The sequence below is a fragment of the Mus caroli genome, unplaced genomic scaffold, assembly GCF_978045245.1.
Source record: "Mus caroli unplaced genomic scaffold, Mus_caroli_1 scaffold_14, whole genome shotgun sequence".
In the NCBI taxonomy this organism is placed as follows: Eukaryota; Metazoa; Chordata; class Mammalia; order Rodentia; family Muridae; genus Mus; species Mus caroli.
This window is the reverse complement of record NW_028227269.1, coordinates 102,369,846-102,394,594: the sequence shown is the minus strand read 5'-3', so window position 1 is coordinate 102,394,594 and position 24,749 is coordinate 102,369,846. Positions and strand designations below refer to the sequence as shown.

The 24,749-nt window shown below is 41.5% G+C and overlaps 1 protein-coding gene across 2 annotated transcripts; it reads right to left on the bottom strand.

Annotated features, from left to right (window-relative positions):
* Window positions 1-310: 310 nt before the first annotated feature.
* On the bottom strand, window positions 311-7,096 carry LOC110306990 (serine protease inhibitor A3M). 2 transcript variants are annotated; one of them, XM_085830642.1, is made up of 5 exons: window positions 6,949-7,096; window positions 4,460-4,866; window positions 2,834-3,107; window positions 1,759-1,909; window positions 311-825 (listed from the first exon to the last, which is right to left on the bottom strand). In XM_085830642.1, the coding sequence occupies exons 1-5, from the start codon at window positions 7,005-7,007 to the stop codon at window positions 631-633; spliced, it is 1,086 nt and encodes a 361-aa protein (XP_085686768.1). In that variant the 5' UTR covers window positions 7,008-7,096; the 3' UTR covers window positions 311-630. The 2 variants fall into 2 exon arrangements, with proteins under 2 accessions (XP_085686768.1, XP_021034836.1); XM_021179177.3 differs by having other exon boundaries at window positions 4,460-5,108; window positions 6,949-7,055.
* Window positions 7,097-24,749: the final 17,653 nt, after the last annotated feature.

Here is a 24,749-nt window from a genome sequence, read left to right as displayed (position 1 = left end):
GAGAGGCTGAGTAGGAGTGCCAAGGGGAGAGGAGCTGGTCTGACCCCCAGCCCCATACCGCTGCAGGAGTTTGGGCTCCAACTGTGCCAGATGTAGGCAGGCTCAGGGGACCCTGAAAGGGGCACTGAGTGGCAAAGCCTGCAGAGGGAAAACATGACCTAAGAGCATGGCACCAGGTCTTCTCAGATGCTGGAATGACATTCAGGGCAAAAGGTTCCCCTCTCAGTCCTGGGCCTGATTCTTATCGGTTGGCCCAGAGGCCAGCATGGTCCCATCAAGACTGCAAGCTGAGAGCAGATGTGCTCAGAGCCTGTATTGGAACTCTGTGTATTTGCAAACGCCTAGGATTGGGGTACAGACACATAAAGAGGAGTCACCAGGGAAGAAGAATAAAGACAGATTCCAGGTTCAGAAACATGCACAGATGCTCCCAAGAGGCCCGAGAGCCTGACACTGACAGTCCAAAGGCTCCTGAGCATGTGGGAGCCACAGAGATAGTCAATGTCACTGTCTAAGCCATCTTTGCATCATCCAATCAAAGCATGATTGCCAGGATGTAAACAGAGATCCACATGCGGACTCCATCCTAGGGTCCTGGGCAGAATAGTCAGAACTTGGGGAGCTTTAGGTTCACTTGGGGTTACTGACTTTGGCCATAAAGAGGGTAGTCTGAACACCTGTGTGAGAGATGACCATCAGGAATGGCCTGTTGAACTGCACAGTCATAGCTTGTAATCTTCTAGAACGAAAGCCAAAAATGAACCCTGCGGTAGCAGCTGCTTCTGTGCCTGTCTCACCCACATCCAGCACAGCTTTGTGGACCACCTGTGGGGAGAGAAACACATCACTCAGTGGAGACCAGGGAGGGCAGGAGAAGGGTCTGAAGCAAGCAGTGAGTGCTGGCCACATCTGCTGGGGGGATTTTCTTGTTCCTTCCCTGAGCTCTAACCCTGCATTTCCAAGTCTCTGCTCCGGGTGTGAGATGAGGCATGCCCTTGTTCTGCTTAGTGTCTGAATCTGTGTTGTCCTCAAATCACTACAACAGGTGGGCAGGAGCAGGCAGTGGCAGGAGTTTCCTCATATGCAGCCTCCCAACTTTGTCAGAGGGAACAGCCAGGGTGCTGGCAGCCAGTGCAGGTCTCCCCATCCCTCCTGCTCCAACCTACTTGGTATATGCAACAGCAGTGTGCAACCCATGGTTTCACATTCCCAGACTGTCATGTCCTGCTGGGACGGATCTGAGCCCAGAGCTCTGAGTGGGCCCTGGCGAGGGCATTGGGCACGGCCAGGTTGTGCACCCAGGAATGAACTCTGGGGGTCTAAGGCATCTTCTTTTCTTTCTTGGGGTTTTCCTCAGAACTGCCATAGATTCCTTGTTATTACTTTTACTGTTAATATTCTGTGTGCAGGTCAAGAAGTCCTGTTTCTGGGCTGCAGTGAAGAAGCTAAAGGTAGAAGTGATTTGGCTTGTTATGTACTGTGGGTAGCCCTACAGTGTATTGTAGGTGCCCCTACAGTGAATATTGTGTGGCCTTGCAGTGCAGCACATATTAGTAGCTATGGTTCTATGAAGAAACTCTAGGCCTTTCCCCACTATGGGTTCCTAGGTGAGCTTATGTACAGGGGTGGAAGATGGACATTTGTTAAGGAACCTCAGAAATGTAGGATTCTCACACATGCACCATCCTCACAGCCCACATGCTCTTCACCATCCACATTCAGGACCCAAGGTGACGCATCCTGTGCTTCTTGTCTTACCTGAGACACTATCAGGTCCTTGGTTCCTGTGATCCCAGATAGGTCAGCTTCTTTGGAGAAGATTTCTTTAATGCCCAGCTCTGGAAGGATGTCCTTCAGGCTGTAGTCAGTAGAGATGGAGAACTTGGGCAGGTAGAGCTCACCTATTTTCCTGAGAATAAAAAACAGCAAGGTAAGAGTCCCTGGACTCTGTGAACCTCTCAATCAACCATGTCACTGGGTCTCCTCTCCATAGAGAGCCCTCTCTCTAGAGAGAAGTCCTCTTCTCACCCATGCCTAGACAACTTGACTTTGCTCTTCCTAATGCATTAATTATCTATCAGGGCCTGAGAGTGTTACAGCAGACAGGCAACCTGACTTGGTCCTAGCTGTCCCTTGACTTTGAATGCTTTCCTCCTAGATCTACAAATGCAATTCTCCCCTGTCATGGTAACCCTAAAATATCTTCTAATGAGCCTTCTATTTAAAATTGCACACTGTATCAGATTCCAACTTTCCTAATCCTTGGATACTCCCACACTTAACTTCACCCTTTCTCACATTTTAACCTACTAAACGATGGTTAATTTAATTTTCATTCTTACAGTCTTTCTTCCCCAATTACAAGAGGAGCCCAAAGGGTATGTTGTGCTTCACTCTCTGGTATACTTTCAGAGCTACATCAGATGGCACATAGTAGGGCTTCAAGTCTTATTCTGTGTATGGTGAAGGATGACTATTGAGTGATGAGATGGCTCCACATGGCAGAGCTGATTCTCAGAGCTCATCTGTCAATCACAATTCATTCTGCCTTCCAACTCATTCTATATTCTGTGTATAACTTACACCCTATTAGAGGGAAGAAACCACAGCTCCTTGTTCTTGCTGATCCCATCTTGTGAACAACAAAATCGACAGCAACTCAAGGACCAAAATACATAATCAAGGGAGGAAGTTCAACTAAACTCTATCTGTTCTCTGGAGATTGCCCACCATTACAAAGGATACTAGTGAGACTCCAAGGTACAGGGACACTGGCCATCAGGCAACAGCAGGACAGGTGTCCTGGCCAGTTTTGGGTCTTGTGGACCTGCACCTGGTTTTCAAAGATTTCCACCATTTCCTCAGGGTCTCTGGTTGCAAGCTGGCTTCCACCTGCTGCATCCTGCCCTGGTCAGGGAGGATGAACAGGGCGCTGGCATTTCCTGTGTACTTCAGCTCCACCACAGAGCAGGACAGCTCCTCATCACGGAAGTGGCGTGTGGTCAGGAACTTCATTTTCATCATGGGAACCGTCACAGATCTCTTCTCATCCAAGTAGAAGTCAGACTCCAATGTGTCCTGGGGGTCAAAGGATATCTTCCATTTGCCTAAAGATGAGGCAAATGATCATGTTTTAAACACAAGACAAACACTTCACCTCCTCCCCATTTATGCTCAGCTTTGGAGTTATGACAGCAGTCCATCATCTTCAGTCACTCAGAGTGTCCCTTCATGTAGCATATGATGAATTTGATAAAGCTTGGTAGTTGACCAAGCTGCTAGCTCTGGGCATTGTCTCCAGGCTGGGTCTAGAAAGTGAACTTTAAAACCACAGCCTGGCTACTTGAGCTCCTGACACAGTCAGGGATCTTGGGTGGAGTGTGTAAGAGAGACAAGAGTGAAAATGGTGAGACAGGAGATGGGAGAGTTGAGGCTCTCAGGAGAACCAATGTATTGTGGGACATGTTTCAGGGGAAACAGAACAGCACAGACTGAGTTCTCCCACATCATGAGTAGTTCATAATCCATAGCTTGTGGACTAACACATGGGTAATGAGTCCTCATCTCACACATGGGCCACAAATCAAATCACAAATACCAGCTCAGGCTTATCCCAGAATGCTAGTTTCTGTCCCCACTACCAATGTACACTATGGGACTTGATAGTGAAACAATTTCTTGCTCTTGGCATCTTGCAGCCCAGACATATATCCCACCTCACAGCAAGCAGCACTTGAGTTTGGGTCTGGGGAGAGTTGACAGAACCATATCCTGCAGTTTAACCCTTCAAGCTGTCACTCCTCTTTCCCCATCCCCTGCCCTCAGCAGTTCTGGGACTATCCTGTCTTCTGTCCTCTGTCCTCCTATACTCTGACATCCTGTCCTATTTTTCTCCATTGTCATCTTTATTTTCTGCCTATAGCCCAGAGCTGTCCTCCCTCTACCCTGGACTAACTTTAATTAGCTCCAAATCCACCCCAAGTCTGGTTACATCATGACTTCTGTCTCTGAGCTCCTTATGATCAAGAAGTCCCAAGCCCATACTCTCCTAGAGACAGAGGCTCTCCAGTAGGTATGGACATCTGCTATAGGACCATATTAGAAATGCCTGCAGTGGTAATACTGAGGGAATTGGTCTCTGCAGGGAGTAGTCATAGCTTCTGACCAGCAGGTAGGACTGGACATGTGAGGTAAGATATTCTGCTTTTAAGTGAGGTTAAGTCATAGCCAATAGGCAACCCTTGTAGACTGAGGACTCAAGACTTCTCTTGAGCTTGTACCAGGAAACACAACTATTGTCCAGAGACAGCTCAGAAGAGGAGACTGGTGAGAAACAAGAAGCTAGGCACCCACATAACCTAACCAAGGCTTTGGGCATCTCCTTTACAATGGACATCTTATAGCACAGGTACGCAGCCCAGATCCTTTCCCTCCACTCCTAAGTAGTGACCTCTCTCACCTTTAAAGTAGATGTAATTCACCAGCACCATCAGTGTATCCGTATCCAGTTCTGAGATGAGTTCCTTGATCATCCCCTGGGTCTGATTGCTCACATAGTCATTGATGAGCTTTGTGGCCTTGTGAGGCTGCTGGAAGTCTGCTGTGAAGGCCTCAGCCTGGTACAGAGCTCTTGCTTTCTCCTGGAACTCTGCCAGGATCTGAAGGTGCTTTTCAATAAACAGGGCACTGCCTGTGCTGATCTGTACCTGGTCCCCTGGCTGACTGAGCCTCTGTAGGAGGTGGCCAAAGCCCTGTTGGATGTCTGCTTCAGAGGTCTTTGTGAGATTGAACTTGAGACCTTCTAGAATGTCTTCCAGGGTGTTGCCCTTTGCTCCCAGGGACACGAGGGCCAAGGCAGCTGAGATGCTAAGTGGGGAGAAGACAATATTTTTATCTGGATTCTTCAAAGCCAGCTTCTTGTACAGGCTGAAGGCAAAATCAGTGTTGACTGAGGCCAATGTGAGACTGTCATCTGGTGTCCCACTTTCTTGGTTTTTATGTAATAGAATATCTATTCCCCATGTGTCATCTGAGAAGCAGAGGACAGTAGGACAGATCCCAGCCATTAAGATCCCCAGAGCTGCAATGATGGCCATCTTCTGTGCAGTCTGGAAGGAAAACATCCTTTGAGTCTTGGAGGACCAGCTGGTGCTCTGACCATTTCCTAGCTTTCCCACCTGTCTGTCATTGTGCCCTGCTCTGCTGCCCTTCCTGCCTTTTTGACTGTCCACAGGAGGTGATCTGGCCTCTCAGATTCACTACTCCATCATGAGCCCCCTATTACCATAGAGGAAGTGCTGTTGCAGAAGCCAATTTTCATAGTAGAGAACCAAGATCCAGAGATTTCAAGGGACATGTTAGGGTCACAAGCCAAGCCAAAATAGGAGTGGGGGATGGGCGTGAGCCCTGTCTGCACTTTGCACTTGTGCCACCTCCAGCTGCCCCCTCCTCAGGCTGAACTCTGGAACCTTGGAGCATTTTTAATCATAGATCCTATCTTAGCCCGTTGATGACAAGTCTGTGAAGCCTGAGTTCATTTGGTGCATGAAGCAAGGTATTGGGTTAGTTGAAAGGCAGTGGGAGAGATGTCTCATGTGTTGCAGAAATTCTGGACCCATGGGAACCAGCAGTGGAAGGACATACAGGGGAAGTTTCTCTCAGCTCTGCCAAGGAACAGCATGGTGCTTTGTACCTCAGGTTTGGAAGGCCTCCTGGTGCAAATAAGAAAGAGCTGTACCAGTCTCTGATCTCTGGACCAGATTTCTTGTTGGCTGTGTGATAGCAAGCAAATGGGTGGACCTCTCTGTACAGCTTGATGAGAGGTCCAAGTTACATTATTGGTAAGTGGCTAGCTTGTTGTGGGAATTGGAAATGATTTTCTGGAATGCCTAGGGGTCCATATTCTCTATATATACTCAGTTGGGGGGGGCACAGGCATCCTAATGGATTATAGTTGAAAGCTTGCAATCATGGCTATCTACCTTTAGCCTCTGATCATTTGTTCAGGTGTAAAGTTGAAGGTGGATGATAAAGGAATGGGAGACAGAGGAAGGAGTGGATAGAGGAAAGAGGGGAGAGGAGAGATGAGAGAGGAGGGAGGGAAAAGGAGAGAGGAGGACGGGTAGAGGAGAATTGAAGGAGGAGGGAGAAGAGAGAAGAGAGGAGAGAAGGGGGAGGGAAGAAGGAGGAGAGAGGATGTGGAGAGAGGAGAACTGGGAGAGTAGAAGTGTGGAGAAAGGAAGGAGAGAGAAATGGGAAAAAGAGGGGTAAGGAAATAGGAAGAGGGAGGGGTAGGGGAATAGGAGGAGGGAGAGGGAGAGAAAGTAGGAGGAAGGGAAGGGAAGAAGGCTGGGAGAGAACTAGAGTAGCACACAGGGAGCTGGAGAAAGCACTAAACAATATTCTGTGCCAAAATTATTTAGAGAGAAAAGAGGTTGCTTAATTCGTACAGCAAGAGACACGGCTCAGCAACTGTGCCTTCCTTGCTTCCCTAGTTGTGGCTGAAACCCCTCTGCTTGGCCAGAGGATCTGGGATCTAAGAAGGAAGTGGGGTCCCAACCCCCTCCACCAGGCATCTTCTTTGTGATGTGAGCAAGAAAGCGCTGTCACCTCATCCAGAGTGACTGTGCAACAGTCTTGTCTTACCCTAGCTATGAAAGCAGCATGCTATGCACGTTCTCAAAACTTCATCCCTGTGGAGTCAGAGAAGCAGCCTCTATTTACTGTCCATGAGGAGAGACCACAGCATGTGCATCTTCCATTGTCAAGAGAAACAGTCCAAAGAGAAGATTTTGTGAACCCCAGAAATATTCCCTGATTGTAAGCCACTATCTCAGTCAAAGCTCTTGCCCCAGTACCACAAACACACGTTGTAGGCCATAGCTAGTACCACACAGTCCTGGGGCAGTGCCTTTTCTATTCATGGAGTCAAGGAATCCTGGGCATTACCTGCAGAGCCTCTGTGATAGCTGACTCCTGATGTTCAGGGTTGTTGGCTTGCCTGGCATCTCCCCAGTGAACAGTGATGCCTATTTATTCCTCCCAAGGGCTCCTCCTTCCTCTTAGGAAATGTTGGCATGGACAAGCTGTGCTCTGTGGTCAGTTTACAATTCGTCAGACAGGAAGATTTCTGGTAACATGGATTTGTAGTCTCTATCAGAACTGCCTCCTGATGCGGCAATTCCCACCTCTTCTCTACACAAGCCCATTGGATCTCCTGGGTATGGTTTTTGTTTATCAAATGCTTCAAAGTTGATGTGGAAAAGGGGAAAAGTCACAAGCAAAACCAGAGTGCATGATCTCTACCCTACTTTTTGCCAGGGAGGGCTGCAGTTTGATAATCTAAGTCATTTAAAAATACTAACTAACTAACTAACTAAAAAAAAAAAATCAGTCGCCCTCCTTTATACAAATATTAAACGGGCTAAGAAAGAACTTAGAGAAACATCATCCTTCCCAATAACCACAAATAATATTAAATATCTTGGTCTAATTCTAACCAAGCAAGGAAACATCCTGCAGGACAAGAATTCCAACTCCTGAGGAAAGAAATTGTGGAAGATATTAGAATATGGCAAGATATCCATGCTTATGGACTGGTAAGATTAGCCTAGTAAAAATGGATATTTTAAACAAAAGCTTTCTACAGATTCAGTGAAATTCCCAGTAAAATTCCAACACAATTCTTTACAGGACTTGAAAGAGCAATTCTCAACTTCATATGGAAAAACAAAACACCCAGGATAGGTATAAAAACTTGTACAATAAAAGAACTTCTAGAAGTATGACCACCCCTGATTTCAAGCTGTACTACAGAGCAATAGTAATAAACCTCCATGGTGTTGGCATGAAGACAGACATGTTGATCAATGGAATAGAAGTGAGTGATCTAGGAAAACCCACTGAGCAAAGCAAAGGTTTGGTTTGACTCACAGTTTCAAAGTCTACAGTTCAGGGTCTGCTGGCTCCAGTTCTGTCCTAGGTCTATTTCCAATGTATGTGACTACCCAGTGCCCAGTTCTTGCCTAACTCTTACCCTCCTCTAGGCCTTAGACTCTGCCACCTACTGCCCTTTTCTGGTTCTGCCTCCATCTGATACAGTGTTGGAGCCCAAACTCCTGCACCTACATGGAGCCTGTTGGTCAGAGCAGCTCCTCTCCCTCTAGTACTCCTACTCAGGGCAGTGTCATAGCCTTTCTCTGCATTCCCAGCTGACCAACCTCACAGGACAGATGGACACCTCCACCTTCATCACACAAAAAGAAAGGAGCAAAGGGTCAATTTGTATATACCTTCATAGAAAGTGTCCAGGCAGTGTTCAAACAGCTCCTGTTAGCAGGAATTGCCTCTAGTGACAAAAGGGACATAGAGCTTGTCATTCACACTCTGTGACTCCTGTGATGGCCCTCTGACTTATATGCTGTTATCAATCCCTTTCATGGAAGAGGAAACTGAGACACAGGGAAACTTAGTTGTTTCCCCATGACCACACAGTTAAACATTATGGTATGTGGGATGCTCCTCCAAGGGTCTCGTCAGCCTTACTGAATAGCAGTCCTTGTTTTCAAGCCCCTAAGTATCCTTGATCATTGCCACCATGACCACCTTTTTTCATTGTCCCATTGACAATGAAAGAGATGGCTGGGGAAAGAGGCTGACTGCTCCTAGAATGGTTCATTCTATCTACTTCATAATTGAACTTCTCCTCAGCTGGAGTCACATTGGATGAGCATTTACATGGGACATGAATATCTTCCTGTCCTTCTCCCATTTGGAGAGATCTCTCCTCATAGTTCTTTTCCAGATGTCTTTTTCACCAATTTTCCAAGTATGTTCTTTGCAAGCCCTTGAGAATCTATTGGCAATATCCATGAATTAGTGACAAATTGCACATCTGGCCATGTGTCCTTTCAAGCAAAATGCATGGCCATGAGTACTTCCTGAATTTCTATCAACCAAGAAGATGTCCCTTTGCTGCTGTCTTCAGGGTTGTCCCTGGAAGGGCTGCAATGCCCCATCTGCTCATGGCTCACTGTTACCTACATAACTTGCAGAACCATAAGTAAAACAGGCCCTAATACTCTCTGCCTCAGTCAACGGATCATAGAGTACATGTCATGAGGCTCTAGGTGCATGGTTGGCAGCAGACAGCACTGTCAATAAAGTGGAAACTACAGACATTTGGGAAATTTCTTCATGTAACTTTGTAGTGCCTTCAGGATCTGTTTGTGTCAGACCATGTAAATGTAATTTCCTTTTAATAGTGACTTGCTACTATACATGTGCTAATTTATAACTTGGTGGGTCAAACATCAGCTATCTCATGATGGGAAGCTCAGATCATATGGTAATACAGGAGCCTGTCACCACTCTAGTTGGTGGTGCATCCTGGGAGAAGGGTGCCTAAAATTGAGGCAGAATAAAGTCTCATGCAATGGCTAACTTTATTCAGAGTATCAGATAATTTGTACAGAGTTGCTTAAGTAGAGTTGCCTCAGTAAGTGTATAATCACAAGGACAAGCTACAATTGGTTTAAACAAAACAAAATAAAAAACAAACACCCCCAGGTTTTTCATATAGGCATATAAACAATGTCAATAGTCAGCTGTAATGAATAATCAGAAGGAAACTCCCTACTGTCCACTCTATTTGGGAGGGGCAAGCAAGTGTAATCCTAGAACAACTTTCTGTATTTGGAAAACCCTTAGGTCGCAAGACTGCTGTCTTGTTTTCTTGGATATTTCTCATGAGCACTCAGAATTCCCCTAATGTGACTCCATTCAGCAGCCAGGATCTGTTGAAGAGCTTTCTCCTGTCACAGTCCTATAGAAAGCTATCAGCTCTCCAAGTCACTTGGTAAATGGGCAGAGTAGCCCATTCAAGTCAGGAATGTGCTGTCTCTAGAGCCCAAGTAGTTCCACTAACACTAAGCCTGGGATACTGCGTTTGGTTCACTATTATCCCTGGCAGAGCAAATCTAAAGGCTTCATTTAGCCTTTCCAATCCAGACTAAGGCTGAACTTCTATAACAACAACACAACAGAAAGCCCAACATACTCATGGAACTCTACTCAATAGTAACTTAGTCAAGGAAGAAAAAGGAAAGAAATTAAAGACTTTCTAGAATTCAATGAAAATGAAGGCACAGCCTACCCAAACTTAGGAGACACAATGAAAGCAGTGTTAAGAGGAAAATTCATAACACTAAGTGCCTTCATAAAGATATTGGAAAGATCCTATACTAACAACTTAATAGCATACCTTATAGCTCTAGATCAAATAGAAGTAAACACACCCAAGAGAAGTAGATGGCAGGAAATGGCCAAACTCTGGACTGAAATCAACGAATTAGAAACAAAGAGAACAATTCAAAGAATTAACAAAACAAAGATCTGGTTCTTTGAAGAAATTAATAAGTTAGATAAACCCTTAGCCAAACTAACTAAAGGACACAGAGACAGTATCCAAATTAAAAAAAAAAAAAGAAATCAGATGAGAAAAGGGAGATATAACAACAGAAACTGAGAAAATTCAAGGATTCATCAGATCTTACTGCAAAAGTTTATACTTGACAAAACTGAAAAAAACTAGATGAAATCAATGATTTTCTAAACATATACCACATACCAAAGTTAAATCAAGATAAGGAAAACTATCTAAACAGTACCATAACCCCTAAGAAAATAGAAGCAGTCATCAAAAACCTACCAAATTTGGAAAATATTTAAAAAGAACAGCAAGTTCCTGAGCTATGCCAGGCACCGGTGGGCCATATGGGTCCTGGGGGGTGTTCTCATCTCAGCAGACTTTCTGGGCCAGAGCTCCTGAGACATCTCCACCTGACTAAGTTCCCTCAGTGGGTTCTCACCATGCCAGCCCCATGCAAAGACTACCCACCTTGAGGTTAGCTGTCACTATTCCCAGTAACCCTGTAAAATCAAAACTCTAGAAGCTTATAATTAATCAGTCAGATTTATATATCAATAAATTCTTAATATGCAAGATGCCCACACAATAAATTCAGGGCCAATTTATAATGGTACAAGCTACCCACCTAGATTGGACAAGTTACCTCAATTATTCTATCTCTATATGATATGATATCTACCTGTGGCTATTTAAAACCATGTGGAATCTGAATCATCCTGTTTTGTTGGAAACTGACCCGTGGCTTACATGAACTGGGTTTCACCTGGGAGGCAAACCGGGGATGAAAAGAGAGGGGAACTAGGTGGATGAGAGAAAAATGGAGCCAAGATAAGGTTCCTGATCAAGGATCAAATGTTTAATGGTGAATGCATTTATAAAGGGGGTGGGGGGAGAGGGAAAGGACCATTCCCGCCAATTCATTCTTGGAGCCTGGAGTCAGCTGCAGGTGAAGACATGCAGGGTATGGTGTGGTCTCAGGAATAGCTCGGCTGCCTCTCCACAGGTAGCAGTATCTTGAAGAGGAACAGTGACAATGGCTGAAAAATAGAGTGATCTAGGAAGACTCCATCTTAAGTAATCTCCTTAGTGGCAGAAAAGGTCAAGGTCTGGCTCAGCCTGCTTCAGGCTTGGGGGAGGTTACAATTTCCTCCCTGTTATTAATATTAAAAAAAAAGCTGGACTGAGGCATAAAATTTATTTATGCTCTATAGTCCTGCCTGATTTCTTTGGGCCTAGTGAAGAAACCTGTCTCAGTGGGATTCCCTACCTTTTCTCACGGTAAACCCACCTATTCGCTAGGCCATTGTGTTTGGGTAAGACTGGTTACTGCCTCAAGTAAACACTCTGAAGACTAGCCCTGAGCTATTCCGGCTTGGTCCCTTGTAATGTTTAATTTGATACTGAATAGGTAACTTTCTTACTGAATTCCTACTGAATTCCAAGTTTGTCAGCTTCAAGGTCTTTCTGGGACATTGGAACACTGGCAAAGGCTTATCTATGTCAGAATTCAATCTTAAAAGGCACTTATGATAAGATAATACTAAAAGAGAGCATGTGGATCCATACACCAGACTAACACAGGGATAGGGTAAGAATATATGGGTTATGAGAACGCCAAAGTTCCAGGAGGTGAGTTTCCGTGAAACTCTTTGCCTCGTGAATGCTCCCAGGCCTCTTGGCCTGCCAAACAAACTTCACTGGATTGTGCATAGCATTTTCCCCCTTTCTTATATTTCTGCCGAAATTCCGGAATGTCCCGACTCGTCTAAGCTACAGATCTCAGGAGTGCTCTAAAGATGAGTGGAAACAACGATTTACTAATAAAATAGTGCCAATAATAATAGCAAGTAGGAATATATATTGAACCCAATCCAGGGGATTCAATAACTTAGGTTATTTTTTAAATCTCTGGCCAATTCATCAAGGTTCCAAGTGTCCAAGTGACTTTTGCTAATATTTGAAATTTCTGCCTTTCTAGCCTTAATTTGTTCTATGTCCTACCCTATTGTTAAGACTACTACTTCTAAGATATTAACCTTTGCCTCCAATCTTTTACATGGCTCTGTATTATTAATAAACCACAGCCTCTTGGCATGTACCTCTGTCTAGATTGATATGATTCCGAGATCTGGGTGCCTGTCTTAGACTGTCCGGCCCTCATAGCAAACCTTATTCCCAAATCAGAACAATATGTACTTAGAATGCTTCCTCATGAAGATTTAATAACTGCCACCTGTGCTGTTGGAGGCGGGGGTGCACACCTGCTGCAGTCAGACTGAAGGACTTTGACCGACCTGCTTGAAAAACAAGGTTGAGACAGTACAAAAACTTCTTTGGGGAAGTCCAGGTACTCCCTTCAATTGCAAATTAGCAATGATCAGGCTTAGACTCAGAGCTCCCGGTAAGGGGGAGGTGACCTTGAGAATCACAGAAAGGCTGTAACTTTCTAGGAGTGGAGGCTGTGCTCCAAAGTAACTTTGCTAGGTAATTAAGATTTTAGCTATCTTCCCGAGGAATCTCTAATACTGGAATTATTACTAGACCAGTCCAAGATTGAGTTAGAATAACTGGTCACAATGAGGGAAGGAGAAGAATCATTATAACTCTTTTTTTGTGACTAATCTTTCTAAGTCAGATTACAGTCTCTAATGTTCTATGTCCCATAAGGTTTAAAAAGCTTGAAGCAAGGCAGCTTAGCTTGTCCAAACTGGGAAAATGGCAAACAAAAGTGGGACAAAAACATATACCCAATTCAGCTTTCTTGTCACTACAGTCAGGGCACTCAGTGAACCCACCTGTCAGCTTGTCACACGAATTAGCCGTCATGCTTCTTCAGCATTCTGTGAAGAGAACCTATGCTTTTCCCTTTCCCAATAAGGTAGCTGTTCAGGAACAAGCCATATGCCAATAAGTAGATCCTTTTCATCTCACCTAGACATGATTATGTCTGGTTTTTAAGATACTATAAGACATTTATTAAGTTCTTTGACATCCAAATTTCAAAATTCTTAAAATAAAAGTATGACTAAAATAATGTGCTTGATTATTCAACATTTTAAAACACCATCTACAGCACAAAATTTAATTATCTGTGTTAAAGCAGGGGGAAGCTCAAAAGAATAAGCATGTGATCTAATTCACATATAATTTTCTCCCATAAAAAGGCTGTTTTTAAACACAGTAATTGGGATGCATGCATGCATGAATTTATAGAAGATACAGAAGCATGCATAAAAACAATTTTTTAACTTATCTTTGGGATAATGATTGTCAATATTATTTAAAATGATGGTATGCCATAGATCAAATATTAATATTCTGCAATAACCAATTTAATTGCTGTTTTGAACAAGGAATAGACACTTAGGTTCTTAAGACACACTTTTTGTTATAGGTTTTCTAAAATATACGAATTTATCTTACAATTCTTTATTAGCACCATGGCAGCCTTAATAGGATGTTAAAACTGTGCTTTGAGGTAAACACCACCTCTGCCTCACCGACCTCCGGCCTTCCTCTCAGGCGGAAGAGGCTGAATCGGCCCAATCTGTTGTAGGCCAGAAAGCCCGAGTGAGGGCGGCAGAGCACCCCGAGTCCTAGCAGGAAAAATACTGCTACCCTGGCAGGGACAGGCGGAGGCTCATGGGGGCAATGGCGAGCGTGGCCCTCCCCTGAGTTTGCTACAAAGGTGCCTGCTTTCTGGTGGCCTCCCGTGCCAACGTCTCAGGGAAAGCTGTGTACCCCAAGGCCCTGCTGCGCAGCAGCTCCACGTGGGCTAACGGTCAGCTGGGAGGAGAAGAAAAATGACTTTACAATAATGTTTTCTCTTGCCAAAGAATTGCTGTGGGCACAGCTAATATTTAATTACCATTGATTATAATTGATAACAATTATAAAAGCTTTCTTTATTTTTCTGCAAAGCCTTTTGTTCTTTGCCAGTTAATTTGTATCTCACTTAATAGCACCTAACAAAAGCTTAAGTTCTCCTGTGTTGAATGTAAGGTAAGGTCTTAGCCAATTAACATCTCCTGGAAGCTTTTGAAAATAAAATTTTGAAGCAAATAAATTTTTTGTTCTTAGATTTTCTATACCACCATTTTCTATTATAATTAAAATCCTAAATATTAAAAATATATTGCCTCTGAATCTTATGGAGCAACAACTACTCCCCAGAACTTTAAAGCTCATTGTGTGAAAGCAAACATGTGAAGTAAACTTCCCTTGAGCGGCATTAGCTAATAAAATACTTTCCACTTAGGAAACAATATACATTGAAAGATTCAAACTCTTAGCTTCTTGTATTGAAGCAGAGACACTAAGAATTTCTCTTAGATGAGGTAAGGCTATATAAGCCACACCTAGAGGGAAGATTTTCCAGTGATTACAAGCTCACTAGAAGCAAGCTCTTTACAATTTTCTGGATGCAAAGGAAAAAACAAACTCTTAAATCTAAAATAACTTTACATGAAGTAGGCAAGTCAATTCGCAATGTCCTGATAAATTCTACAGCCTGATTGACCTTTTATAAACTTTGAATTTAAACTTTATTTAGAACAACATCTGGGTAGATCTGCAAAGGTGCTCTTCTAGCTAAAAGGAATTTTCCCTGAAGGCAAGGAGAGGCAAGCCTTGTGAGCTTCCTTAGGCACCATTTGCAAGACAAAAGAAAGTCACAGAAGCTGTGCGGAGGCTGCTCTGGGCTTAGTTCCTCTTTCAGATTTCAGAACTTTTAAGTTTCTTCTGCAATATTAGACTATAACTACAACCTTGGGAAAGCAAAACCCAATTTCAAAACAATTTATCACCTTAAAATAAACATCAAAACTTCACCATCGTGTTGCGAAATTTGGCTGCAAATTTATACCTATGAATGCATGACAGTGCAGATTTTAATGCTTCATTAAAGAGACATTACTTTAAATCTTATCTTTAATTCTACTTTCTAGGATAAGAATCATATTAAATATTATTTCAACTAAAAGTATCCTTAGGAGGCCTAGTTTTTTGGCCTGTATTATACCACGTGTTTGAAAGACTCCAACCCTGAGTTAATAATTTAAAGCTAACTTTCCAGTAACCAGTGTTACACCTTTTTGATCAGTAAAAAAACCAAATTAAGTGGCTACACGGATCTTATAAATTTAGATCAATCAAAGAATTTCAAATTTTCTAGCTATAATTATAAAAAGCACCTTGTCATTAGCTAAACGCAATAATCATGATTGCTGAGACTTTTTTTAGGAAGGATCAACTCCCAGCCTATTTACCTTGAACTAAGAGGTTGTAAACTCTGTTTCTTAAAAAACTGTTTTTCCAGCAGGAGCCCTCCTGCTGTGCCTGATCCTGGCTAAAGCATGTGGCCACTCTCTTGCTGAAACAGCAGATAAAGTTTTAGCCATCTTTATTTTCCAACATGAAACACAGAACATTCAGTCATTCAGACGAGACAAAACACACATGGATTGAACATGTGAATGGACTGGTGCACCAGACATTAGAGTAGACGTTAGACAACACAAAGAGGGCAGAGACCTTCTGCTGTAGGGGCTAGAGAGAAAAAGGCAGGGCGTCCCCCGAAATTTCTCTCTGCCTCTGGGAGAGTTTCAAATTCCATTTTCCTCTATATTATTTTATTATTAAAAACCCTGTTTCTGCCGCCTGATACAGCTCTTGTCTGTGGACATCCGCCTGATTATTTAATTTAAACTCTTTTTCCTCTCACCTAAAGCAGTTTTTGAAAACTTCAGACAACCGCCTGATCAGTTCCTAGTTCCGAAAAATCGCTGCTGACCTAAGTGAATCCAGTGTTGAGTTAGCACTGATTCCAACCCATATCTTCCGTACCTCCAGCAACATTTTACCTGTTGCTTCACCGTGCCCTGATATGAATTCTCTGATTCTTTTTCTTCCTGTGGAGCTCCACACGAAACAGCATTCCTTCAGCGTTTTTCTGCCATTCCTCAGGTCCCACGTTCTGATGCCAAACTGTTGGAAACCGACCCGAGGCTCACATGAACTGGGTTTCACCTGGGAGGCAAACTGGGGATGAAAAGAGAGGGGAACTAGGCAGACGAGAGAAAAATTGAGCCAAGACAAGGTTCCTGATCAAGGATCAAATGTTTATTGGTGAATGCAGTTATAAAGGTGGGGGGGTCGGGAGGGAGAGGCCCATTCCTGCCAATTCATTCTTGGAGTCTGGAACCAGCTGCAGGTGATGACATGCAGGATAGGGTATGGTCTCCGGAATAGGTCTGCAGCCTCCCTGCAGGTAGCGGTATCTTGAAGAGGAACAGCGATAGTGGCTGAACAATGGAGTGATCTAGGAAGGCTCCATTTTAGGTAATCTCCTTACTTGCAGAAAAGGTCAAGGTCTGGCTCAGCCTGCTTCAGGCTTGGGGGAGGTTACACATCTTACTTCCTTCTCCTCTACCTGTCTCCTCTGTCTCTGTCTCTGCCACTCTTTACTCTGCCGCTACTCTGCCTAATCACAGGCTTTGTATTAGTATTTAAAGTGATTGGACAGGGAAAATTCTGCTACACCAAACAAACAAAACAAACAAACAAAAGCAGACCCAGATGCTTTTAGTGAAGAATTCTATCAGAACTTTAAAGAAGACCTAATACCAATACTCCTCAAACTATTCCACAAAGTAGAAACAAAATGAACACTACCTAAGTCATTGTATGAAGCCACAGTTACTCTGATACCTAATCTACACAAAGACCTTATAAAGAAAGAGAACTGTAGGGAAATTTTGCATATAAATATTGATGCAAAAGTCTCAATAAAATTTTCACTAAGTGAATCCAAGAAACTATCTTCAACATTGAGCATGTGCTCTGTCAGAAAGTGAACCTTAACAAATAAAAGAACAAACAAACAACCCCCAAACCAAAAGACCAAAACCTTGTATATTATCAGAGCACCATGCATTAAACCTGGATTCCAACAACAGAAACAACAGAAAGCCTACAAACTTACGGAAACTGAATGACTCTCAGTAAGTACTCAGTCAAGGGAGAAATAAAGAGAGAAATTAAATACTTTCTAGAATTCATTGAAAAATAAGTGTACTACATACCCAAACTTATGGGACACAAGGAAATCACTGCTAGGAGGAAATTTCATACTAGTAAATCCATTCATAAAGAAACTGAACAGATCTCATACTAACAGTTTAGAAGTATACATGAAATCTCAAGAACAAAAGGAAGCAAATACACCAAAGAGGAGTAGATGGAAGGAAATGATCAAACTAAGGGCTGAAATGAATCAATTACGAAAAAGAGAACAAGACAAAGGATCAAGTAACCCAAAGGCTGGTTCTTTGAGAAAAATCAATAAGACAGTCAAACACTCAGACAATCTAACTAAAAGGCAGAGAGATGGTATCCAAATTAACAAAATCAAAAAAGAAAAGGGGGACATAACAACAGACACTGAAGAAATCAAAAAAATTATTAGGTCTTACTTCAAAAGCCTTTACTCAACAAAAATTGAAAAAAAAATCGATGATTTTCTAGATATATAACACTTACCAACGTTAAATCAAGATTAGATAAACTACTTAAATAGTCCTATAATCTTTAAGAAAATGGAAGCACTCATTAATAGTATCCCAACCAAAAAAAGCCCAGGGTAAAATGGATTTAGCACAGAATTCTACCAGAGTTTCAAAGAGGTAAAAGCAATACTCCTCAAACTATTAAAACAAAACAAAATAAAACCAAACAAAAAAAACCCCAGAAGGAACATTACCAGACTCGTTCTATGAAGCCACAGTTACCCTGATACCTAATCCACATGAAGACTCAATAAAGAGTTCTCAAGCCAATTTCCCTGATGAATATTGTTGCAAGAATACTCAATAGAATACTCACAAACTGGATCCAAGAACATATCCAAAACATCATCCAACATGATCAAGTAGGCTTCATTTTATGGATGTAGGGGTGGCACAATATACAAAAGTCAATCAAAATAATCCACTATATAAACAATGTGAAAGAAAAAAAAATCACATGATCCTCTCATTAGATGTTGAACAACTCTTTGACTAAATCCACATCCCTTCATGATAAAAATCTTGGATCAATCAGGGGTACAAAGTGCATACCTAAGCATAATAAAAGCAATCAATATACACCAAACCAAGCCAACATAAAATTAAAGGGAGAGAAACTTAAAGCAACTCTACTAAAATCAAGAATAAGTTTGCCCAAAGTTCTAGCTAGAACAGTAAGACAACTAAAGGAGATCAAGGAATACCAATTGGAAAGGAAGAAGTCAAATTATAGCTATTCGTAGATGATATATTATACATCTGTGTGCCCCAAAATTCTACCAGAAAACTCTTATAGTTGATAAACATCTTTAACAATGTGACTGGATATAAAATTAACTAAAATAACTATCCTGGGTTTTTTAATTTTAGTGTTTTAATTGGGTTATTTGGTTTTTTAGATCTAACCTTTTGAATTCTTTATAAATTTTGGATAGTTGCCCTCAATCAGGTGTAGGTTTAGGGAGGAGCTTTTCAAAATCTGTAGGTTACCAATTTGTCTTGTTGATTGTCCCTTTTCACTTACAGAAGCTTTTCAGTTTCATAAGGTCCCGTTTATCAATTGTTCAACTTAGAGCCTGAGCCACTGGTGTTCTGTTTAGGAAAACTCCCCCTCTGCAATGCTGTCTTTCTCTTCTGTTAGATTCAGTGTATCTGATTTTATGTTGAGGTCATTGATCCGCTTGTACTTGAACTTTGTGCAAGGTAATAAATACAAATCTATTTGCATTCTTCTACATGCAGACCATTAGTTAGACCAGCATAATTTATTGAAGATGCTTTCTTTATTCCACATAACTGTTTTTGGCTTCTCTGTGAAAATCAAGTGTCCATAGGTGTGTGGGTTTATTTTTGGGTCTTCGAGTCTATTCCATTGATTGACCTGACTGCCTCTGTACCAATACCATACAATTTTAGTCACTATTGCTCTGTAGTACAGCGTGAGGTCAGGGGTGGTAATTCCCTAGAAGTTCTTTTATTGCTGAGAATTGTTATTGCTATCTTGGGTTTTTTGTTTTTCCATATGAAGTTGAGAATTGCTCTTTCCATGTTTGTGAGTAATTGAATTCGAATTTTGATAGGGATTGCATTGAGTCTGTAGATTACTTTTGGTAAGATGGCCATTTTCACTGTGTTAATTCTACCAATCCATGAGCATGTGAGATTTTTACATCTTCTGAGGTCTTCCGTTTCCTTTTCTCAAGAACTTGCAGTTATTGTCATTCAGATCTTTTACTTGCTTGGTTGGAGTTACACTGAGATATTTTTTTCTTATTTGTAACTTTGTGAAAGGTGTTGTCTCCCTAACTTCTTTCTCAGCCTGTTTATAGTTTTTATAAAGAAAGGCTCCTACTTTGTTTGAATTAGTTTTATATCCAGCCACTTTGCTGAAGTTGTTTATCTGCTATAGGTGTTCTCTAGTAGGATTTTGGGGGTTGCGTATGTAAACTATCATATCATCTGCAAATAGGGATATCTTGACTTCCTTTCCAATTTTATCCTTTTGGTCTCTTTTTGTTGTCTAATTGCTCTAGCTAGAACTTCAAGTACTCTATTGAATAGATAGGGAAATAGTGAGCAGCTTTGTCTTGTCCCCAATTTTAGTGGGATTGTTTCAAGTTTCTCTCCATTTACTTTGATGATGGCTGTTGTTTTGCTGTATATTTCTTTTATTTTGTTTAGGTATGTTCCACGAATTCCTGATTTCTCCACGATTTCTTTTTCTTTTTCTTTTCTGTCTAACATTGCTTGAAATTTTTCATAATGGACTTACAAAAATTTTTTTATTAATATATATATATTTTTACGTATTTTCCTCAATTACATTTCCAATGCTATCTCAAAAGTCCCCCATACCCTCCCCCCTTCCCTATCCACCCATTCCCATTTTTTTTGGCCCTGGCGTTCCCCTGTACTGGGGCATATCAAGTTTGCATGTCCAATGGGCCTCTCTTTCCACTGATGGTCGACTAGGCTTTCTTTTGATATATATGCAGCTAGAGTCAAGAGCTCCGGGGTACTGGTTAGTTCATAATGTTGTGGCACCTACAGGGTTGCAGATCTCTTTACCTCCTTGGATACTTTCTCTAGCTCCTCTATTGGGGGCCCTGTGATCCATCCAATAGCTGACTGTGAGCATCCACTTATGTGTTTGCTAGGCCCCGGCCTAGTCTCACAAGAGACAGCTATATCAGGGTCCATTCAGCTCACTCTTGCTAGTGTATGCAATGGTGTATTCGATTGGAGGCTAATTATTGGATGAATCCCTGGATGTGGCAGACTCTAGATAGCCCATCCTTTTGTCTCAGCTCCAAATTTTGTCTCTGTAACTCCTTCCATGGGTGATTGTTTCCAATTCTAAGAAGGGGCAAAGTGTCCACACTTTGGTCTTCTTCTTCAGTTTCATGTGTTTTGCAAATTGTATCTTATATCTTGGTATACTAAGTTTCTGGGCTAATATCCACTTATCAGTGAGTACATATCATTTGAGTTCTTTTATGATTGTGTTACCTCACTCAGGAGGATGCCCTCTAGGTCCAAAGATTTGCCTAGGAATTTCATAAATTCATTTTTTTAATAGCTGAGTAGTACTCCATTGTGTAAATGTACCACATTTTTTGTATCCATTCCTGTGTTGAGGGGCATTGGGTTCTTTCCAGCTTCTGGCTATTATAAATAAGGCTGCTATGAACATAGTGGAGCATGTGTCCTTCTTACTGCTTGGGAAATCTTCTGGATATATGCCCAGGAGAGGTATTGCGGGATCCTCTGGTAGTACTATTTCCAATTTTCTGAGGAAATTCCAGACTGATTTCCAGAGTGGTTGTACAAGCTTGGAATCCCACCAACAATGGAGGAGTGTTCCTCTTTCTCCACATCCTTGTGAGCATCTGCTGTCACCTGAATTTTTGATCTTAGCCATTCTGACTGGTGTGAGATGGAATCTCAGGGTTGTTTTGATTTGAATTTCTCTGATGATTAAGGATGTTGAACATTTTTTTCAGGTGCTTCTCAGCCATTCCGTATTCCTTAGGTGAGAATTCTTTGTTTAGCTCTGAGCCCCATTTTTAATGGGGTTATTTGATTTTCTGGAGTCCACCCTCTTGAGTTCTTTATATATATTGGATATTAGTCCCCTATCTGATTTAAGATAGGTAAAGATCCTTTCCCAATCTGTTGGTGGCCTTTTTGTCTTATTGACGGTGTCTTTTGCCTTGCAGAAGCTTTGCAGTTTCATGAGGTCCCATTTGTCAATTCTCGATCTAACAGCACAAGCCATTGCTGTTCTATTCAGGAATTTTTCACCTGTGCCCATATCTTCAAGGCTTTTCCCCATTTTCTCCTCTATAAGTTTCAGTGTCTCTGGTTTTATGTGAAGTTCATTGATCCACTTAGATTTGACCTTAGTACAAGGATATAGGAATGGATCGATTAGCATTCTTCTACATGATAACAACCAGTCATGCCAGCACCATTTGTTGAAAATGCTGTCTTTCTTCCACTGGATGGTTTTAGCTCCCTTGTCAAAGATCAAGGGACCATAGGTGTGTGGGTTCATTTCTGGGTCTTCAATTCTATTCCATTGGTCTACTTGTCTGTCACTATACCAGTACCATGCAGTTTTTATCACAATTGCTCTGTAGTAAAGCTTTAGGTCAGGCATGGTGATTCCACCAGAGGTTCTTTTATCCTTGAGAAGAGTTTTTGCTATCCTAGGTTTTTTGTTATTCCAGATGAATTTGCAGATTGCACTTTCTAATTCGTTGAAGAATTGATTTGGAATTTTGATGGGCATTGCATTGAATCTGTAGATTGCTTTTGGCAAGATAGCCATTTTTACAATGTTGATCCTGCCAATCCATGAGCATGGGAGATCTTTCCATCTTCTGAGATCTTTAATTTCTTTCTTCAGAGACTTGAAGTTTTTATCATACAGATCTTTCACTTCCTTAGTTAGAGTCACGCCAAGATATTTTACATTATTTGTGACTACTGAGAAGGGTGTTGTTTCCCTAATTTCTTTCTCAGCCTGATTGTTCTTTGTGTAGAGAAAGGCCATTGACTTGTTTGAGTTAATTTTATATCCAGCTACTTCACCGAAGCATTTTATCAGGTTTAGGAGTTCTCTGGTGAAATTTTAAGGGTCACTTACATATACTATCATATCATCTGCAAAAAGTGATATTTTGACTTCTTCTTTTCCAATTTCTATCCCCTTGATCTCCTTTTGTTGTCAAATTGCTCTGGCTAGGACTTCAAGTACTATGTTGAATAGGTAGGGAGAAAGTGGGCAGCCTTGTCTAGTCCCTGATTTTAGTGGGATTGCTTCCAGCTTCTCACCATTTACTTTGATGTTGGCTACTGGTTTGCTGTAGATTGCTTTTATCATGTTTAGGTATGGGTCTTGAATTCCTGATCTTTCCAAGACTTTTATCATGAATGGGTGTTGGATCTTATCGAATGCTTTTTCTGCATCTCATGAGATGATCATGTGGCTTTTGTCTTTGAGTTTGTTTATATAATGGATTACATTGATGGATTTCCATATATTAAACCATCCCTGCATCCCTGGAATAAAACCTACTTGGTCAGGATGGATAATTGTTTTAATGTGTTCTTGGATTCAGTTAGCGAGAATTTTATTGAGTATTTTTCATCGATATTCATAAGGGTAATTGGTCTGAAGTTCTCTATCTTTGTTGGATCTTTCTCTGGTTTAGGTATCAGAGTAATTGTGGCTTCATAGAATGAGTTGGGTAGAGTTCCTTCTACTTCTATTTTGTGGAATAGTCTGTGCAGAACTGGAATTAGATCTTCTTTGAAGGTCTGGTTGAACTCTGCACTAAACCCATCTGGTCCTGGGCTTTTTTTGGCTGGGAGACTATTAATGACTGCTTCTATCTCTTTAGGGGATATGGGACTGTTTAGATTGTTATCTTGATCCTGATTTAACTTTGGTATCTGATATCTGTCTAGAAATTTGTCCATTTTGTCCAAGTTTTCCAGTTTTGTTGAGTATAGCCTTTTGTAGAAGGATCTGATGGTGTTTTGGATTTCTTCAGGATCTCTTGTTACGTCTCCCTTTTCTTTTCTGATTTAGTTAATTAGGATGTTGTCCCTGTGCTCTCTAGTTAGTCTAGCTAAGGGTTTATCTATCTTGTTGATTTTCTCAAAGAACCAACTCCTCGTTTGGTTAATTCTTTGAATAGTTCTTCTTGTTTCCACTTGGTTGATTTCACCCCTGAGTTTGATTATTTCCTGTCGTCTACTCCTCTTGGGTGAATTTTCTTCCTTTTTTTTCTAGAGCTTTTAGATCTGTTGTCAAGCTGCTAGTGTGTGCTCTCTCCAGTTTCCTTTTGTAGGCACTCAGAGCTATGAGTTTCCCTCTTAGAAATGCTTTCATTGTGTCCCATAGGTTTGGGCATTTTGTGGCTTCATTTTCATTAAACTCTAAAAAGTCTTTAATTTCTTTCTTTATTCCTTCCTTGATGAAGTTATCATTGATAAGAGTGTTGTTTAGTTTCCACATGAATGTTGGCTTTCCATTATTTATGTTGTTATTGAAGATCAGCCTTAGTCCATGGTGGTCTGATAGGATGCATGGGACGATTTCAATATTTTTGTATCTGTTGAGGCCTGTTTTTTGATCAATTATATCGTTAATTTTGGAGAAGGTCCCATGAGGTGCTGAGAAGAAGATATATCCTTTTGTTTTAGGATAAAATGTTCTGTAGATATAGGTTAAGTCCATTTGTTTCATAGCTTCTGTTAGTTTCACTGTGTCCCTGTTTAGTTTCTGTTTCCACGATCTGTCCATTGATGAAAGTGGTGTGTTGAAGTATTCCACTATTATTGTGTGAGGTGCAATGTCTGCTTTGAGATTTACTAAAGTATCTTTAGTGAATGTGGCTGCCCTTGCATTTGGAGCATAGATATTCAGAATTGAGAGTTCCTCTTGGAGGATTTTACCTTTGATGTGTCTGAAGTGTCCCTCCTTGTCTTTTTTGATAACTTTGGGTTGGAAGTCAATTTTATTAGATATTAGAATGGCTACTCCAGCTTGTTTCTTCAGACCATTTGTTTGGAAAATTGTTTTCCAGCCTTTCATTCTGAGGTAGTGTCTATCTTTTTCTCTGAGATGAGTTTCCTGTAAGCAGCAAAATGTTGGGTCTTGTTTGTGTAGCTAATTTATTAGTCTATGTCTTTTTATCGGGGAGTTGAGTCCATTGATAATAAGAGATATTAAGGAAAAGTAA